The sequence below is a fragment of the Vitis vinifera genome, chromosome 13 (genome assembly GCF_030704535.1).
Source record: "Vitis vinifera cultivar Pinot Noir 40024 chromosome 13, ASM3070453v1".
Lineage (NCBI taxonomy): Eukaryota > Viridiplantae > Streptophyta > Magnoliopsida > Vitales > Vitaceae > Vitis > Vitis vinifera.
The window spans coordinates 3,883,784-3,904,210 of record NC_081817.1 but is presented as its reverse complement, the minus strand read 5'-3'; the positions used below and the strand labels follow the sequence as shown (position 1 = coordinate 3,904,210).

The following is a 20,427-nucleotide window of genomic DNA, read 5'->3' as shown; positions in this document are numbered from 1 at the left end:
ATTTGTTGTACGTGTAAATTTGAAAATAACTTTAGATTATGAACTATTCATTATGCAAATTTGCATATAACTTTAAGTTATGAACTATTCATTATATAACTTCTGACTATATAATATTGTTTTGTATAACTTACAGTTATATAGTATAATTAAAAAATAATTAGGAATCATATGCATAATTTACCCTATAACTTCTGGTTATGAGGATTGTACTTATTTTTTCATAACTTTTAATAATGAAAATTTTTTCTATATAACTTCTAATTATTAAATAATTAAAATATCTATAGTTACAAATTTTTGATTTGATTATATGAAATATGATTTACATAACTTCTTGTTATGAGATAAAGTAAATAAAAATTATAACAATTAAATATAATGCACGCATACTACTTTTCATATTTTGTTTAAAGAAAATAAAGTTACATACCTATAATAAATTTTATAGATGAATTTATTTTTTTATTTTTTATTTCAAGCATTCTTTTGGTATCAGAGCTTTATATTCTTGAGGGATCGTGAGTGAAAAAAATTGTGAGTTTTCAAGAGATTTGAGGGCCACCAAAACACCACGTATTCCACCAAAATTTCAAGCATGGAAAGAGACTCAAGTTTCTCAGCAATGGCACCTCCAGTCTTCAATGGTGATAATTACACCATATGAGTTGTGCGGATGGAAGCCTACCTAGACGCTGTAGATCTATGGGAGGCTGTTGAAGATGACTATGACATTCCTCTGATATTAGACAACCCAACGATGGCTCAAGTCAAGAATCACAAGGAAAGGAAAACCAGGAAGTCTAAGGCAAAAGCTTGCCTATTTGCAGCAATTTCAGCTACAATCTTCACCCGAATTATGTCTTTGAAATCAGCTAAAGTCATATGGAGTTATCTCAAATTTGAATATGAAGGAGATGATCGAATTAAAGGCATGAAAGTGCTGAATCTAATTAGAGATTTCGAGTTGTAGAAGATGAAAGAGTCATAAACCATCAAGGAGTACTCTGAAAGGCTTTTAAGCATAGCCAACAAAGTAAGATTGCTTGGTTCGGAGTTTAAAGACTCTCGTATTGTTGAAAAAATTCTGATTACTATTCCTAAAAGATTTGAAGCTACCATAACCACTTTGGAAAATACCAAAGATTTGTCCAAAATCACGTTGGCAGAGTTGTTGAACTCTTTGCAGGCACAAGAACAATGGATGGTTATGAGACAAGAAGCAACTGTAGACGAAGCCTTGCCCGCCAAACATGAAGATGGTTGGAGAAACAAAAAGAAGAAAAATAGAAAGCACCAACAAGCAAATGGAGAAGCTGCGGTGCATAGGAGCAACAAAAACAAAGCTGGAAGTTCCAAAGGAAAGTACCCACCTTGTAAGCATTGTGACAGAACTAGCCACTCACCATTCAAGTGCTGGAAAAGGCCAGATGCTAAGTGTAACAAGTGCAATCAACTTGGACATGAAGCTATCATTTGCAAGAACCAAAATCAGCAGCAAGACACAGATGCCCAAATCGCTAATGAAGATGAAAATGATCATCTCTTTGTTGTAACTTGTTTTTTAGGTAGCATTTCAAGCGATAGCTGGTTGATTGATAGTGGATGCACCAATCACATGACTCATGACAAGGAACTTTTCAAAGAATTGAAGCCTACAAGAATTGCAAGAGTCTGGATAAGTCACGGTGGTCATATTCCTACGAAAGGAATTGGAACTGTTGCTATTGCAACCCATTTAGGTACTAAAGTCATTGATGATGTGCTTTACGTACCTGAAATAGTTGTTTAAGGTCAAAATGAGAGGAAAAAGCTTCTCATTAGATCCACTTAAGGAAGAACAAATAGCTTTTCCAGCAAAAGAAAATATTGCTGAGTTACGGCATAAGCGACTGGGGCACTATCATTATCAAGGGCTTCTCAAAATGCAAAAATCAGAAATGTTGGAAGGCTTACTTGAGTTTGAAGTGACTTCCACTTATATATTTTCTCTATTTTCTATTGTGTCTTATTTCCTTAGCTTGTCTTAAAACACCAACAATTGGTCTAAGATGTAGGGAGAAAATTAAATGAATTTTCATTAGAGGTCTCATCTTTTATAAGGACTCACAAAGAAATATACATCATAACGAATGATCATCCACAAGTTCTCATAGTTCGATAAATATTTCTCATATTTTATTACAAAAATATATTTTTATTTACATATATTAAATTGAATTTCTTTTTTAAAAAATTATTCTTTGTTCTTGAATAATAAAATTAAATTTCTAAATAAACCTCATTTTATTTATTTATAAAAGGTAATTCTTCACTAAAGGGTTATAGAAAAAAAATTGAAAAATAACATTGTATTTCTTTAAATGGGTTTGATAAAAATAAAAGTAAAAATGATGGTGAAAGAAATTAGGAAATACATTACTTTTATGTATTAAGAAAAATTCATGTTATATAAGTTTTTTTTCTTTTTCATTGGAATATTTTATTCTAAATTTTTCTTATTCGGACTATATTATTTAACACTTATTGGGCAAATCATGTAACCATATAACGACGGGTAAAAATGGCATTTTTGAGAACTTAAACTTTTGAGTTTTGGAATAAGTAGAGGGTGGGAAAAATAATCCCTCAACATGCACTCTAATAGTAATAATACCACACACTTCCAATACTATCCTCTATTGTTGGGTTCTTGATGATTGCTACTGTAAGGACCTCCCCTTGGCAACCACGTGGCAGGTTGCCTTGGTCCTTAGAGGCACCCTTCTATTGGACACATGGCGTCCCTCTGTCTTTGCCCGGACAAACGCAATCAATCAGGAACCCCCAATCCGGCCCCAAGAGTCAATGGTCGGCTACTTTGTGCTCTTCTAAGAATGCATGACGCCGAGCAGGATCCCTTTTGTGCTCTTCTAAGAATACATGACGCCGAGCAGGATCCCTGGTCAGTTTCCACAAGCAATCATTCCCCCTCCCATCAAAAGTACGCTTGATGGGACGCCTCCTTGTCCTCTCAAAGGACCTACTACACTCTATGCCACGTCGTCTGTAGAGTGAGGTGACTAGCGAGCCACCAGATCGCCCCACCAACGATCCTTGTCGGCCACCCAAAGAGTCATGATTGCTCTGCTACTATTTGTGCAACCATCATGACTGTGAAAGTCAAAAGAGCATCTTAGCATAAATGTGACGGGGCCCAGACACTATAAAAACCCTCCCATATATAACTCAAAGGAAAGGGGAGAGAAAAAAAGGAGGGAGGTATTATAATCCATTCTTTCCTAAGCTTCTATAAAAATGACGCATTCTCTCTAACTGATCATCTGACTTGAGCTTCGGAGAGTGTGTCCGGACCACCTGTCCGAACATCTTTTGCAGGAACAAGGAAGAAACGTTTCTTTCGGTTGATCTAGCATCAACAGCTACTCTTGATCGATAGCCTTCCTTTCTTCCTGCAAAAGAAAGCTCACCCAAATATGTTTCTGGGCAATCCCCTTCGATGCCTAAGTTAATTAATTGTTGGCAAATAATTCTTAGATGAAAAACTCCCCAGCCAAGACCTACCTATTTTGCAGTTTGAATGCCTTTTTATTTACCTTTCTGGCAACTATCTCAGCAGAATTGTTAGGGAGATTGTATCATGTCAGGAATTGCTCCTATTGCTTCCCACGTTCTATTGTAACTAATTAGAGCAGTGCCCACGTCGACTCTATCCACTTACCACTCACTCCACTCCTGTGGTAGTTCCTATTTATGTGTTAATCTACCCGAGAATTATATCCGGATGTTTATCACATTTTCTACACTGTCTTTTCTAACCGGGAAGCGAGTACAAACATCTATGTTTAAAGTCGTCTATCACCTATAGCAACCAACCTCGAATCCACACATCAAAAAAATCTACCTTAGCAACTACCATATAACCCACTATATCCACACACTTCCAAGACTATCATCTATGTTTAAAGTTGTCTATCATTCATAGCAACCAACCTCGAATCCACACATCAAAAAAGTCTACCTTAGCAACTATCATATAACCCACTATATCCACACACTTCCAAGACTATCATCTATGTTTAAAGTTGTCTATCATTCATAGCAACCAACCTTGAATATGCATACACATAAAAAAAAGCCTTGCTCAACAACTATCATCAATGTTTTCATAATCGGACCAGTGATTGAACCGAAAAAGTTATCGGTTCACAATTCGCTGGTCAGATTGGTGGATAAATCGCGATCAAACTAGTGACGTCATAAATAATAATTTATATATTATATAAAATTTTAAATAATTATAAAAAATTAAAATTATATATAATTAAAAATTTTAATAATATTTCATTTTTTATATTTGATATGTCAAATTAAATTATGAAGAAAAATATAAATATGTTAATGTTTTAAATTTTATTAAATAGAACATATATAATATTTAAATATAAAGATATATTTAAAATGTAAAAATTATAATATTTAATTTTATTTGCATGTCTTTTGTATTTTATTATTTTGAAATTATTATATTAATGAATTTATATTATTTGTATAATTACATTATATAATTATTATAAAAATAAATGTGAAAGGGTTTTATACAATAAAATTTTTTTAAAAAAATATTAATTTTATTATATATTTTGATTTGCAAATATAATGTAATGAAGAAGTTTCATAGCTTAATGATTAAACTTCAATTTTTACACCTAAAGGTCCCAGGCTCAAGCTCTCCAGCTTGCAAATTTTCTTCTTTCTTCTCACTAACTAATCTCACATTGGAAATGAATCAAAAATATGTAGGGATTGTGGGGTATAAAAGGCATGCAAGAATCATTAACTTGCAAGACTAAATGCTTATTGGGCTTGATGACAAATGGGTTGAATGGGCTCCTCATGGAGTGATTCGGTTCTCTTAAGGCATCAAAACCATTTTTTTTTTGTCTAAAAAAAAAATTAAAAAAATTGTTCGATTCATCGGTTCAACCGTCAGTTCGTCCGATTCATTGACGGTCTAATGCCCAAACGTTTTTTTGGGTGGACCGAATCGGTTTGGTTGCCGGTTGACGGTCCGACCAATCAGTCCGATTCGGTTTTTAAATCATTGACTGTCATCTAACTGACTACCACCTCAAGGATCCACATGTACATTCCATGGGATCAAGCTTAAGAAAATAATAAGAAAGAAAATCCAAAATCAAACCCAAAGAAAACCCATGTTTGTTTTACTTCCTTCACCACTATGAGAGCTTTAGTATACCCATCTTCAACGCTAGCAACCGCATCACCCCAAAACAAAGCCCACTATACAAACCCTCCATCACTATTAAGGTAGAGAAAACCCTAACCCTTCTATTTACCCTGACGACATGGCCAACCTAGCAATCTTTGCCTAACTCTTTGGATTAAAAGAAAGAAATGCTTTCCAAAATTCAAGGAAGACTTCATAGGGAGAGGGAGAGTTGTCGGGTCATCTTATTTGTAGTTTTTTTAAAAAGGTAAATTTCTCTTTTCATAATACGTTTTCAATGTGGAAGTCATGTGATTTATTAAGATAGAGCCCTAAAAGTATTACATGATGTAACACATTTAAGTGTCATTAATAAATTTATTTATTTATGATCTTGATACCCTTTAATATATATCTTATTAGCGTTAATTAGTTATGTGAGCATTCATTTCCCTATCACTTGCATTGTATATGACTTGGATACATTCAAATTGTACAAAATATCTAAATCACGGGTTTCTTACAAAATGATAAGTAGTTCAGGATAAGTTATTGGAATTGTTTTTTCATAGTAAGTGCACTAATATGTATTGTTACACAGTAAATTACACCTATAATGAATCATGACATTAGGTATCAGGTAGTCGTGATTCACTAACCAACTATACTATATAAGTTGTCAACCTTAAGAGGATATTAAGTGTATGTTGAAGTCAAAAGGAGACTTTGACTTATGGGTAAGACCTTAAAGGTGGTCATATATTCCCTACGAATTGAGTTATTATGACTTAGAGCCCTTATTATTCTATTTCTTTACTATTTGATTTACTTGTGTTGCTAACGCAATGGTTTCAATGTTTAGTTGTCCTGTAGCACATAACCATGTTCCTTTGCCTTTCTTCTTGTAGAATGAGAGAATATCCCTTATTCACATTATAAAGAGGGTCCATGAGCAAAATTGTCCATGTATAGTAGAATATGATTCATTCAAAACCATCAAGATCAAATTGAATGAGATGGTGTTGTTGATAATCTACTAAGGCTTTTTTTGCTTGACATATACATGTGGAAAAAAATTGCAAATTTGTAAGTTCATCCCATAAAGCTTTTAATAGGGTATAATAGGTAATAACAAAAAGTGGTTCTTATCTTAGAGAGATAATATCTCTTTCAATTTGAAAGAGGTGAGAGACATTGAGTTGAGAATAACACTCCTTGAGATCAAACTTAATTTCAGCTCTTGTATCTACATAAATAACACCGTTGGCTAAATCTTGAGTTAAAAAATCAGGGATCCAAGATTTTATCATGTTGTTGCAATGATTTCACAAACCATAGGTTGAATCCGTTGAAGAGGGTTTTTTTTATTGATCTACCAATGAAATCCACTTCGTTCTTTCCACTCAAGTCCATAAGCATAACCCTAATTCAGGTTGAGTGGTTTTCACTATTCAAAGGTTAGGACACAAGCATGGATCCTGAATTGTCAGAATGATGGAGATGAAATGGATTATTCTCATCTACAGTTTTATTTATTTTCTGGTTACCAATAGAGCCTCTTGTCATGGAAAAATGAAAACAAAGAAGAAGAGATGGTCAACGAGGTTGCATGACCTATGCACAACGACTGCGTTTTGATACCATGAAAACTTTGGATGCAATGACAAAACTCGTGTGTTTTATTCTGTCATTATGTCTGTCTATATATACAAAAGAAAGCTATTGTAAAACATAAATGTATACAAATTAGGAGAAAATCGGTTAAGGGAAAAGGGACGGAAGAGAAAATCGATGAAGGGAAATATATATATATATATATATATGCTTGAAGAAAATTCAGCCACAATTGAAGCACACCAAAATCAAAGATTTCGTAATATATTTATTTATTCTTATTGTCATTATTATCTAGCTGACCAAAAAAAAGAAAAAGAGTATGTGCAGCAATATAAGGTTTAGAGATTGAGAGTGATGACAGATGAGGAAACTTGTTTCTCCAAAAATAAATAAATAAAAACAGTAACTTGATCAGTTCTTCTCAATAATTCTAATACAAAGGAAAGAATGAGAGTGATTGATTTCCAAAATAATAATTTTTTTATTTTTGATCTTATTTAATAATAATAATAATATCCATTCTAACATTCTAAATATGACCTAATAATGACTTCTAAGCTTCGAAGCAAGTTACAATGTAGGCAGAATATGCCATGTATATCACTGAAATTCTGCTTAATAAAGAATAAAACATTACTATATTTATTATAAAACACAACATGTCAATTTGTTGGTTAATTAAAAAAGAACCAAAATGCAGGTAATAACAACTTTTAGGAAGAGACAAAAGCCACAATGGGGCTCCTCACTTGGTGAATCCCATCATCCCACACCAAAGAACCTGATATCACACCTTTATCTACTGCTGTACCAACCGTCATAGTGAAGGTCTTCTTCTGGCCAAGGGATTTGAATGAAAGAACGCTTGGTTCAACTTTGACACTAAGTCCTGAAGGAACCGCCAAAATTGCCTTGTAAGTTGAGACGGCTGATCCAACATTAGTGACAGTTCTAGTGAAAATGCGAGTGACAGTAACCCCAGACTTAGTAGATATAGTAAAAGAAGGGTAGTTTAAATCCCAAACTGTCCCATTCATGGTTGCAGAACAAGTGCTTTTATCTCCTGTGATAAGCCGCAAGTGCTTAGTGCTATAGCCTTGCCCGCATAGAAAATTGACATAATTTGCCTCTCCAGCATCATATATCAAACCAGGATGTACAGCCTTTACAGGATCTATATGGCCTGCCCCATATGCAAACTCCATGTCTGTGTTCGTTTTAACACTCATGCGAGCAGCTGCAAACAATGGAAACATGGGCATTAGTTACCTACAATGGTTAAATATATTTCTTCTAGATATATACATGTATTTTCCTAAGCAACTTCAACAGAGAGTCATTCTAATTCTTTTCTATTATGTTGAAGAGTGTAGAAGAATGATTTTTAATTCAATTTTTATACTTCTTTTTTTTTTTTTTTTTTACAGAGAAATGAATGTTCATGAAGCAAGTCCCAACAATGATTTAGAAGTATGTCATATGGTTATTTCAGTAATCAAAAGAGATTTCACTTTTTTTTTTCTTCAATTTCAGGTTCCCAACTAAAAATGCTTGTGGAGCAAGATGATTCTTCTCTAAAGCCTACGTTCAAAAGTGCTCTTGGATTCTTACCAGTTGTCATTAGAGCAGACTTAATAGCAGCAGGAGACCATGTTGGGTGAAATGACTTGATATAGGCAGCAGCTGCAGACGCATGTGGACAAGACATGGATGTCCCAGAAATTATACTGTATGGAACTACTCTTGTATCCCCTTCTTTCCCTGTTACAGATGAAGCTTCTGTCCATGCTGCAAGAATGTCCACGCCAGGTGCAGTTAAGTCTGGCTGCAAAATATTAAGATATTGTAATTTAGAGAGAAAGCGGAGTAATCAAAGAACCAGAGGAAATTAATTAGCAGAATTACCTTGAGAATGTCACTTGTAATAGGGTTGGGGCCCCTTGAAGAAAATGAAACTACAAATGGGGCCAATTCATCTTTAACCTCAACACTCTTTTGTATAATTGCCATGGGCTTGCTGTTTATATCAGGAGTGCATGAAAATTAGAATCATTTATGGTTAACCATAGAATCACTGAGAAAAGAAACGTTATCAAAACTGGAAATTATGAGCTTCAAAAATACCTAGTTGAATTTAAGTAGTGATGAACTTTGCCACCATCTCTTGGGTCCAAGTAGGATGCCGGTAACGCGTAAATGTAGGCAGAATCAGAGTAACCTCCATCTTGCATTACCGTACCTACAGCTCCGGCAGCAATGGCTGCCTTCCCACTAGTCAACCAATCACACAGTACAATTTTACCATCTACCAAAGACTTGTCCAAGGAGTCCTCATAGCAATACCTGCATTTCATGATAAACTGTGATGATGAAAGTATTAAAAAATAACTGATGAATGCCATTTCAGATTCTAATCTTCTTTACCTTGAATAAGAACTATCATAACCTCCTGTAGTATTTGGGGCATCTCCACCATAAATAATAGGGTACATATCATCCATCTCGAAAGTATTTACAGAGACTCCCTACATCCACCAAAAAGAGGTTTTGTTAAACTATCCTTAAAAACTTATAATGTGTATAAGGTATCAAGTACCTCAAAAATAATCAAGTGGTGACAGTTAACTCAAACTCCCATGTTAAGGCCCCAGCAATGTAAGTTCAGCTAACATTCTAATACTAATTAATTAGAACTATTTGGAATGGGACAATTAAATCCCTCTTATATATGTGTGTGTGCGTGTGTATGTTGGCAAAATTTACAGATAAATATGCATATATATATGAAAGAAAAGCATGCTTACCTCATAAACCTTGTTGTTTCCCAACTTGACTTTGGTCACAAACTTTCTGTCAATGGTGCTAGCAGCAACTGAGAGAGACCAAGGGGAAAAATTTGTTATAGTGGCAGGATCTGGACCTGTGTTGCCAGCAGAGTTAGATGTGAGTATCCCATTCTTCATGGAATGGAAAGCTCCAATTGCAATTGAATCTTCAAAATAATCGTAAGGATCATATCCCCCAACAGAAAGAGAGATAATATCAACTCCATCCGCAATTGCATCATCAAATGCTGCAAGGATATCAGCATCGGGACAACCATCATGCCAACATATCTTGTAAACTGCAATGCGGGCTGAGGGAACCCCTCCTCTAGCTGCTCCTGAGCCAAGGCCTAGTAAGCTTGCCCCTCTAACCATGCGCCCAGCTGCTGTGGATGCAGTGTGTGTCCCATGGCCAAGTGAATCTCTTGGTGATTTAATATCTGTTGGCCCTAGTTTTCCATCAGTTCGATAGTATCTAGCTCCTATAATTTTACTGCATATCATTACATTTTTTGTTCAGTTGCATTAGGATTATTCTGTATGTATCTCTACTAGTGGCGCATGTAGCAGATAAAATTATAGTGGCAAAAAAAGAAAAAATGGAAAATGTACTTGTTGCAAGTGAAATTGGATGAGGTTTGGCAAGTGCCCTTCCATTTGCTTGGTTGTGGACCAAATCCTTCGTCGCTGAAACTAGCAGACTCGGGCCAGATCCCAGTGTCAAGCATTCCAATAATAATATCGCTTTCAGTAGTTGTTCTTTTAACTTTTTGGGGGAAGCCCATGAAGTCCCATGACCTTGTCGTGTGGAGTTGCTTCTTTCCATTTGGGAACACAGACACTACCCCCTCTATCCCTGAGTATAACCAGTTACAATCAAATTGATAAACAAGCATAGGACAGTTTAGAGCAATGTCTTGAGAATCATGATTCACCCACCAGAGAGTTTCTTCTTCTCCTCCATGGTCAGCTTTGCGACAAACCCATTGAAGCTTCTCTGGTAGCTGTGGAGTAGATATTCCGATGCTCTACTGTAGAATGCAGTTCACTGGAGAAGTTAGGCCAGCAGTTAATATAGACTATTATTAGCATCCTTTTTTCTTTATGTTTGTATGTGTTCTCTTGTTGTATAAAGAGAATCTTTGGTATTGCTTCAGTGATCATGCTGAGCGGATAATTTTCATATGTCAAAGTTCCATTTTGTCCCAACTTCTTGGAAAATTTTATGCCAATAATATATTTAGTAATAATTTTGGATTGATAACCTGCCAAACACTTGTTGTAGCATGTTAGTATGAAGAGTTGATGCTGAAATATCACCCTTTGGAAGGTCCCCCATGTACACTATATACTCCTGCAACCACAAGTTCCTAAGTATACATCAATAAACACAACAGTGACAAAATATAAAAGAACATGGCACCAATGACCATAAAAGAGACTAATTATCTGCCTTTGGATCTTCTTCAGAAGTTGCGCTGCAGCATATAAGCAGAGTGCAAGAGAGAGTGATCAAGAGAAGCCATGAAAGAGGAGAAGCCATGTTGCCCATTGGGAGAGTGTCCGGAACAGCTTGAGGCTCATTCCTTATTCATGAAAGTAAATAGGCTTTTATAGTAGAAATACAAAGAAATTGATCCAATCCTCCCCTCCTCGGCCTGCCCAACAACAAAACCGTCCAAAGGCGGCTCTAACAATGTGTTTGCAAGGGTGGCCTAAGTAATCAATCTAGTGAATATATACTTTCAAAATACAAACAGCAGGGAATTTTTTTGGTATATTGATAAAGTGATCAAACGACACAAATGTATGAACCCTTGCTTTCCATTGCTTTTGATAAAAAAAATTTTAATCAATCTCGTCCTTTAGTTATTACAAGTATATTGTTTACTGAATTATTCTTTGTGAAGGATGGCTAAGATCGATCTTTTCCACGATGGGTGTATTGGACTAAAAAACTCCATAGGGGTCTTCATCCACCAAAGCAAATGAAATGACTACACCTATTTTATTTTTAGAATTCCGCGGCTTCAATGTCATCAGCTTACAATTTATTCATCAATTTCTAACTTATAAATATCACAATTTCACCCTTTTGGCAGAATGTTGGAAAATTTTGTTACTATTTTAATTCATCATTAACAAATGGAGCCTCAAATGCATAGAATAAAATATTATATAAGTAGATAGCATAAACACAACACAAATCAATTTTAGGATATTTAAGAAAAATATCCATTTTTTATTGATTTATGATTAATTTAATTTAAGCATATGATAAATTGTAAAGGGTCGAGGATATATTTAAAAAATGTTTTGAAAAATATTTTTTGTTCTTGAAAATAAAAAATATGTAAAAACATATTTCACGATTGCTTTTATTTGAAAAGTTGTTTTTTGTGTTGTCATATTAGCGTTTTTGAGAATGACTCTAAGGATTTGTTTGTTGATTATACTCATAAAACAATTTTTAATTTTTTAGAACACAAAAACAAGAAAATAGGTTTGTCAATTAAAAATAAAATAAAATAATTTTTTTCTTTTTAAAATAGAATATAAAATAACATCTTTTAATTGTTTTTATTTTTATTTTTTATTATTATTTTAAAAAATAATTATAAAAATATAAAAATGATTAAAAGTAAAATAATACCTATAAAAAAAAATTTTAAACATATTTAAAAAATAAATTAAAATTTTTTATTTTATTTTTGAAAAGTATTTTAAAAAGCAAATGTCAAATAGAACCCACGTTTTCACATGTTTTTTACTCCGTTCACGGGAGAAAAAACACAGACCCTCAAATCCGCACCCAAAAGAGAAGGTCAATAGCGGGATGTGAAGATATGAATGAGAGGAACAAGATGGGGGTTTGGTTTTTGACGGCTCTGATTACTTGTTGGATGAGGTTAGGAGCCTTGGGTGTGGATGTTGGTAGATTTGGGGAAAGTGGGGGACGGATCCGACAGAGTTCTTGGGTTTCCTCACTGTAATGGGTCTCTTTTAAGGCTTTTTAAACGAGAGAAGTTGTGAAAAGTGAATAAGGTGAACATTTGGATTGGCACGTGATAGTGTAAATTTTGAGGTAAAAAAATTTGGATGGAAGATAAAAGGTAAAAATAACATAAGATAAAATATAATTAATTGCATTTTTATTTTTTATTTTTTTTAAATTATGTTTATTTCTAAGGTAAAAAATATTTAAAAATAAATCTATAAATTATTTATTTATAATATTAAGTTAATAGAAGAAAAACCACATTTAAAAAAAACAAAAAAAAAACATAACTTAGAAACATTTTTTGTTTTACTTGTTTTATAAAACTATCTTTATTCAATCACTCAAATAAATTTTATTATATTCTTTTTATGATGGAGTAGTATTTTTTAGAATTTAGTTTTCAAATGTAATTTTGTTTCCCAAAACATTAAAAAAATAAAAAAAAACTAAAGTAATTTTCAAAAACTATTTCTAAAAGCACTTCCCAAATAAAAATTAAATTTTATCCTTCTACAATCTTAATAATATTACGAGTTTATAAAAAGAAGTTTTAAACAAAAAGTAAGTACATTCATTCTTGAAAAAAAGTAGGGCTTTTGTCACCGTTGCAATCCGAGCTACTTGATGAAGTTTATATTTAATCATAGCTCCAAATTTAATCCAACCTAGTTCATAAATTTAGGTTATGTTTGGTTTCGTTGGACTTGGAATAGGTAGTGTAAGGTTAGCTTCGGTTGAATGCACCTACAATTATTTTTTTTCTTTTATATATTTTATATCAAAATTAAAATATAAATAGGACAACATTTTAAGATAATAAAAAAAATTAAATATTTCTAATAAAATAAAATAATATTTGATATAATTACAATTTGAGTTTTTCTCCTTAATTTTTTTAAAAGTAAAATAAATATTGTTATATGAAATATATAAATTATAAATATTATAAAAATATTATTTTAGGTTTATTCAAGTAACCTAACCTTATAGTGATTACTCAAATTAATCCAAAAATCAATTTAGATTTGAGGTTTGGGTCAGACCAATCTTCCCAAATTACACCCTAATATTTAAATAAAGATTTAGAGAATAAAATATTAGAAGAAGATGATGCAACAAAGAAGAGACACAAGTGGCTTTGAATTGTGAGGTTTGATTTTGGTTGCCTATTAACTTTGAGATATGAATACTTTGAATTAGAACGTAGAAAAGTTTCAGCTATTGAAGAGGTAATTATCAAACTTTACATTTTTGTAATTGAAAATGTATACTAAAATCTAGGCTATTGAATAAAGCTATAAATCTTGAGACTAATGCACAAAGGAATTAGATCAAATACAAAGGAAAGGGACTGACCTTGGCATAAGGCAATGAGATTGACCTTGGCATAAAAATATAAGAACAATATATACACATGGTTATGACCTCATTGATCACTTTTTTTGGCATGTTACCAGCAATTTGATAGTGTAACTAGACCCTTGGAATGCCCATGGTTATCATCAAGCATTGATATATATTTGTTTGCAAGGGCTTTATTATGGGAGACAATGATTGAGTTGTAATCTTAGGGCTGAAACAAATAATTGATTTGTTATTATTTGGTTATTAGCAAGAATAGAGGAAGAATAGTTTAGTTTCTCTCTCCTATTCTATGGTGTGATAATGTTGTTGTGCTCATTTTGTTTGAAAGAAGTTTGCAATGGTTTAATAATGATCATTGAGATTGATTACTGTTTTGTTTGAAAGAAATTTGTAATAGTTTAATGGTGATCAAGTCGTCAATATATTTACCATTACCAAAGGTTTTACTTCTTGGTTTCTATTGTTATAGGTCAGGTTCATATGTACTTTCAAATTACAAAAATTCGGAGAAGTAAAAAGAAAAACAAAGCATGAAATATCATGCATGTACTTTCAACAATAATTTGTTGTATCAAAGATTTTTTTTTAAATGAAAAAAAAAAGGTCATTTTGTTGTTCTTATATGATTATTATTTAAGTCCGCATTTGGATAAAATTAGAATAATTGTAAAATTCTTATTTCATTATTATTTAAATGTGTGTTTCCGGAATAATTTCACCAATGGCAAAGCTATGTCCTTAAAAACTCCAATTTTTTTAAGCATCATGCAGGGAAAAAGAAAATGGAAAGAAAAAAAAAATGAGACCAATGCTTTAAAAATCGAACCAGATCGATTGATCTAATATAAATCATCGACCTATGAAGGTCCATCATCATACCAAACATATACACCCCAATTAGTTTACATGGAGAATGGAAATGCAAGGTATTTATACAAGGCATGTAGTTTATAATATCTCAACACATGTAGTTATAAAATTTTTGGATGTGGGATTGGTTATAATATAAGGAAAAGAAACTCTACAGCCCAATCTACGAAGGTGTAAATAACGAAATGAGTAGGGTAGCATTAAGCTATGAAACTCCTAGGTAAGTGTTTTAGTACATTTTTATATATTAATGTCCTTTTCAAATTTTTGTCATATAAAGTATTTAAAAATAAATAAATATTTACATTTACATTTATTTTATAATAATTATTAATGATAAATATGAAAATACTAAAAATTAATTAATATAATAATTTAAAAAATTAAAATAATAAAATACATAGATATATAGATAAATTATTACATATTTGTAACATTGTCTACAGCTGAATCATCGATCCAATCATTAAGCTGTCAACTAGTAATTTGTTTTTTTTATTTTCAATAGCCGGATTCAATTTTTAAAACATTGAGTAAAGTGAGGTGCGGCCTGAGAGAAAAGTGCCAGGGGAGAGCAAACAGAAAAAGAGGCGGGCCAAGGAGACAAGTGGCTGGGAAGAGTAAACGGCAAAGGAGAAGGGGTCCAAGAGAAAAGTAGCCGAGAGAGGAATAAAAGGGAAAGGAAAAGGAATATTGCACTTCACCGGTTCAAGTCGTTCACACGCTTATCCGATTCAATAGCTCAACTAGACCAGTGACACAACCGATCCGATCAAGCTTTAGAAACATTAATAACATTGATTTTTTTTTTCATTTATTTCCATATTGTATAGATACATCTTTTCTTTCAATATGGTAGATACCACAACTCTTATGCTTCGTACCAAGCAGCAGGCTTGTCGAATTTTATTCGACGCCATACACAACAATGGGTGACCTCACCTGATGTACACCGTTATCCCACACCAAAGAAGTAGAGACTATGTCTTCAACTATCCGTCCTTCAACCTTCAACACAAAGGATTGTTTCTGACCGATGGATGTGAATGATAAAATGTTTGGTTTCACTTTGATTTTGAGTCCTTTTGGGGCACCAATAATAGTTGCTTTATATGTGGACACGGCTAATCCAACATTTGTGACACTCCTGTTGAACGTGCCAACAATAGATTCTTTGTTGAAGGTGGAAAGAGCAAAGGAAGGATAATTTAGATTCCAAACGGTTCCATTTGTAGCTTTAGAACAGACACTATGATCCCCGGTGACTTGCCGCAGAGCCTTAGCAGTATAGCCTTGCCCACACAAAAAATTTACGAAGTCAATCTCATTGGCATCGTACACTAGACCAGGGTGTACAGCCTTTACAGGATCAATATTGCCTGCACCATATGCAAATTCGACTTGTGGATTTTTTTTAGCGCTCATGGGAGTAGCTGCATACAAAACACACAAAGGACTTAGATCCATTATTATCACCTCTTTCATAATTTGAAAGGTCGGGAATAAAATTTTGGCATTACCAGTGGTCATAAGAGCAGACTTAATAGCGGCAGGAGACCAGGTGGGGTGAAATGACTTGATGTAGGCAGCTGCCCCAGTAGCATGTGGGCAAGCCATTGACGTGCCGGTTATTATATTGTACTGCGCTACTCGATTATCACCTTTTACATCAGAGATGGGAGAAATTGGTGACCAGGCAGCCACAATGTGTACACCTGGGGATGTTAGATCCGGCTGCATGCAGTAAGATCACAAAGTCATCATGAATGTCAAGCTTTTGGAAAGTCTTTATCAACTATTCTCAACATAGATTAAGAAAAACATCTATGCTTTCTCAAATGGGAGATGAAAATGTTGTGGATAAGTGAGAAGAAAATCAAGAATAATAGCATAAGCTACCTTGAGAAGGTCGTGTGTAATTGGGTTTGGACCCCTTGATGAGAAGGGGGGTACATATGGGGCCAATGTGTCATTAACCTCAATACTCTTCAATATCGATGCAGTTGGGTCACTGTTTAAATGTAGTAAGACTAAGACTGAGTATATATATATGCCGTACAAATCCTAAACCATATCACTTACATAATTTACAATCATATCCAAATAAAAGTAAAAAGATGTGTTAAATGATACCTTGTTGAATTGATGTAGTGGGCAATTCTTCTACCATCTCCTACACTAAGGCGAGATGCAGGCAAGGGAAAACTGCTGCTGAAACCTTTGGGGAGTTTATCCACCATCAAAGTCCCAATGGCACCTGCCAAGAATGCAGCTTTCCCACCACCCTTGCCATCGCAAAAGACAATTTTACCCTTCACTAAATTTGGGTTCAATGATTTTATTTTGCAAAACCTGCATTTCAGTAACGAAAGTCTTGTAAACTATCACACATGCTTTAAAATTCAGGATTTCTAACTGCTTTCATTTCCATTAATTATTTTTCTTTCTTAAATAATAAGTACCTGGATGTATTCCCTCTAAAACCTCCTCTAGTATTCGGGGCATCCCCACCATAAATCAAAGGATACATGTCGTTGAGCTCAAATGTATTTATCGAAAATCCCTACACAAAGGGCAATGATATAACCTCCACCTCCAAAAAACCAGTTCTACATAGTGGTAATTAAATTACTTTAATAAATGATATTTGTATGTGATGGTTATTAGTCCAAAGGGTAAGCAAGCTTACTCACCTTATAAACCTTACTGTCACCTAGTTTCACCTTGGTAAAGAACTTCCGGTCTATGGTGCTAGCAGCCACGGAAAGCGACCATGGGGAGAAATTTGTGATGGAAATAAAGCGAGGTCCCTCGTTACCAGCAGAAGTTGATGTTAGTATCCCATTCTTCATTGCATGAAAAGCTCCAATTGCAATTGGATCTTCAAAATAATTACTGGGTGTGGAACTCCCAGCTGAAATAGAAATTATATCAACCCCATCAGCAATTGCGTCATCAAATGCTGCAAGAACATCAGCACCATGACAGCCATCAGACCAACATATCTTATACACAGCTATCCGAGCTGATGGAACCCCACCCCGTGCAGTTCCCAAACCAAAGCCCATTAGACTTGCCATGCTAACTAAGCCCCCAGCCGCAGTCGATGCAGTGTGTGTCCCATGGCCGAGTGAATCTCTTGGGGATCGTAAATCTTCTCGGCCAAATTCTCCATCGCTCCGGTAGTACTTGGCTCCAATAATTTTACTGCAGTGACATAATTGAAACTTTTGTTTAAGGATATTATTTCAACTTTTCTAGCAGGGTATTTAGACACTTTGTCATTAAGATTTACTTGTTGCAAGTGAAATTGGAAAACCCATGGCAAGTGCCCTTCCATTTCCTTGGCGGTGGACCAAATCCTTCATCATCGAAGCTGTCAGACTCCGGCCATATTCCAGTGTCTAACATTCCTATGATAATGTCGCTTTCAAAACTCGTTCTTTTAACTTGTTGGGGAAACCCCACGAAATCCCAGGACCTAGTTGTATGGAGCTGTTTCTTTTCGTTAGGGAAAATCGAGACCACCCCATCCATTCCTGAAACTCCAAAGTTACAGTTCATTTTGTAGCCATAACACGCTGAGTTACTTCAATTGCAGAAAGAATCAAACCCACCTACCCACCCTTCATTTGTTGCATTTCCTCCTCTGTTAGCTTCGCTACAAATCCATTGAAACTCTTTTTGTAACTGCGGACCAGAGAAGTTGATGCCCTACTGCTGCGAAAGCATTCATGTGGAAAGTTAGGTACCACCAAGATTATAATATCGGTAATTAGTGACATATCAGTATTTTGATTTTACGGATATATCGAATACATCTAGAATATATCGGATATATTGGGATATATCGTGGATATTTTGAAAAAAATATCGATAAATCTAAAATTAATAAAAGTAATCAAAATTCATAAAAAAATGTAAGGAAAATATTATAGAAATGTAATTAAAAATATAATAGACATTTTAAAATTATTTTATTGAAAATTTTGATATATGCATAATATAATTTATTATATTTGATAATAATATCATATACATTGATAAAAAAATATGAATTTTATAAATGTACATTTATTATTAAATTATATTAAATATTATTTTATAATAACATTATCATATTCAAGTATAATATGTCTAATTTAAAAATATATTTAATATCAAAATTATGATCTATTTAATTCAATTATATTAAATGATATAAAGTAAACGATGATATATGATATTTAATAATAATATTTATAACTTGAAAACATATTTTATGTATATTCATTTAATTTGGATATATTTAATAACTTGATAATGATAATTTATATAAGTATATTTTATTTTAAAATTTTGATCATTTTATTCAAAAATTAATATTTATTTTATATGTAATTATTATATAGAAGTTACAATAACCAAAATTAATTTATTTATACTATATATATATATAATATGTACAATTATTCAACATATCGTAAACATGAGGTTTTGGGGGTTCAAATCCCCCTTCGTTCCATTCCTTTCCTCCTTTTGGGAAAAAAAAAAAAGGGTGTATCACCGATCTAGTAGAGTTTTGGGGGGAAAAAAAAGGGTGAAAATCCACAATAAATAATTAAGAAAGAAATACTGACCTGCCAAAGACTTGCTGCAGCATGTTGGTGTGACTGGCAGATGCCGAGAAATCTCCGGCAGGCTTGGCACCCATGTACACAATATACTCCTGCATCCACAATATGTTTGGTGCAAATCCAGTTTATTAACACGGCTCAACCATGATTTTCAACAAGATTTATCTTAATTTTCATGGAATATTGACCAAGCCATTAAGAACAAACAAGAGAGAGGTGGGTGTTTATTGCCTTTCGACCATCATCCTCCGAAGCTGCTGCAGTGCTGTGCGTATTGAGCAGACTGCAGATGAGACTGAGAAGGAGAAACCACAGACGAGAGTTTTTTGGTCTTGCCATTGTAGGGTCAGCTATGCGCTTTGTGGTGCTTGGACATTTATACATACATGATACATACTTGAGTCCTCCAACCCTCTTTCTCTTTTAATCTTACGTTACACCTTCCTAGACATTCTAATAATTTATAGTCTAAAAAAACCAAATGCTGGAATAAAAAGCGATGCCCCATTGAATCAAATGGCGACACTACATGTCAACCAAGTAGCAAAGGCTGCTCGACTAAAAGACACTTTCACATCAACATCTACTTTACACCTCTTTCAAGAATTCTATCTTTTTCATGATAGCTGCTTTTGAAAAAGAATTTTATTAAAGTTGTGGACGAAGTTCAAACATTATAAACAAAGGGAGAAAGTATCAATCATCACATTAAACTTCCGCTATATTTGATTCCCAAAAAAGTATCCATTAAAGAAAAAAAAAATTTTAATTATTTTCTCCTATTTGATTTTGTTATAAAAATATATTTAAAAAATATATAATATTATTAAAACTAGTTAAAAATTTCTATATTTTAAAATTATTCAATCTTTATATAAAAAAATTAAAATAAGTAAAATAAAT

The 20,427-nt window shown here is 33.5% G+C and overlaps 3 protein-coding genes across 5 annotated transcripts; 1 reads left to right on the top strand and 2 right to left on the bottom strand.

The window, feature by feature from the left end:
* The first annotated feature begins 676 nt into the window (after positions 1 to 676).
* Positions 677 to 1,792, top strand: LOC100854523 (retrovirus-related Pol polyprotein from transposon RE1). Its single transcript, XM_010660355.1, has 2 exons — positions 677 to 940; positions 1,190 to 1,792. The coding sequence occupies exons 1-2, from the start codon at positions 677 to 679 to the stop codon at positions 1,790 to 1,792; spliced, it is 867 nt and encodes a 288-aa protein (XP_010658657.1).
* A 5,768-nt stretch (positions 1,793 to 7,560) lies between these two features.
* Positions 7,561 to 11,026, bottom strand: LOC100258131 (cucumisin). The gene is made up of 9 exons (XM_019224039.1): positions 10,938 to 11,026; positions 10,612 to 10,703; positions 10,285 to 10,528; positions 9,652 to 10,165; positions 9,272 to 9,372; positions 8,972 to 9,190; positions 8,753 to 8,864; positions 8,459 to 8,672; positions 7,561 to 8,084 (listed from the first exon to the last, which is right to left on the bottom strand). Exons 1-9 carry the CDS (start codon positions 11,009 to 11,011, stop codon positions 7,561 to 7,563), a joined length of 2,094 nt encoding a protein of 697 aa, XP_019079584.1. The 5' UTR covers positions 11,012 to 11,026.
* A 4,660-nt stretch (positions 11,027 to 15,686) lies between these two features.
* On the bottom strand, positions 15,687 to 20,079 carry LOC109123728 (cucumisin). Of its 3 annotated transcripts, none has more exons than XM_019224312.2 (10): positions 19,756 to 20,079; positions 19,528 to 19,616; positions 18,534 to 18,625; positions 18,204 to 18,447; positions 17,602 to 18,115; positions 17,371 to 17,471; positions 17,042 to 17,260; positions 16,808 to 16,919; positions 16,429 to 16,642; positions 15,687 to 16,341 (listed from the first exon to the last, which is right to left on the bottom strand). In XM_019224312.2, exons 1-10 carry the CDS (start codon positions 19,906 to 19,908, stop codon positions 15,815 to 15,817), a joined length of 2,265 nt encoding a protein of 754 aa, XP_019079857.1. In that variant the 5' UTR covers positions 19,909 to 20,079; the 3' UTR covers positions 15,687 to 15,814. The 3 variants fall into 3 exon arrangements, with proteins under 3 accessions (XP_019079857.1, XP_019079855.1, XP_019079856.2); XM_019224310.2 differs by having other exon boundaries at positions 18,534 to 18,628; positions 19,756 to 20,069; XM_019224311.2 differs by lacking the exon at positions 19,756 to 20,079 and having other exon boundaries at positions 19,528 to 19,622.
* Between the last annotated feature and the right edge of the window lie 348 nt (positions 20,080 to 20,427).

Bases quoted from the DNA above. Each gene is read 5' to 3' on its own strand.
- LOC100258131 (XM_019224039.1), bottom strand. From the start codon at position 11,011: ATGGGGGACCTTCCAAAGGGTGATATTTCAGCATCAACTCTTCATACT. The intron at 10,704-10,937 runs GTTATCAATCCA...TGCATTCTACAG, and splicing joins CTACAACAAGTGTTTGGCAG to TAGAGCATCGGAATATCTAC. The intron at 9,191-9,271 runs GTAAAGAAGATT...CATGAAATGCAG, and splicing joins TATGATAGTTCTTATTCAAG to GTATTGCTATGAGGACTCCT.
- LOC100854523 (XM_010660355.1), top strand. From the start codon at position 677: ATGGAAGCCTACCTAGACGCTGTAGATCTATGGGAGGCTGTTGAAGAT. The intron at 941-1,189 runs GTGCTGAATCTA...AACTCTTTGCAG, and splicing joins ATCGAATTAAAGGCATGAAA to GCACAAGAACAATGGATGGT.
- LOC109123728 (XM_019224310.2), bottom strand. From the start codon at position 19,908: ATGTATAAATGTCCAAGCACCACAAAGCGCATAGCTGACCCTACAATG. The intron at 18,116-18,203 runs GTAAATCTTAAT...ATGTCACTGCAG, and splicing joins TCCAATTTCACTTGCAACAA to TAAAATTATTGGAGCCAAGT. The intron at 17,472-17,601 runs GTGAGTAAGCTT...CCCTTTGTGTAG, and splicing joins GTGACAGTAAGGTTTATAAG to GGATTTTCGATAAATACATT.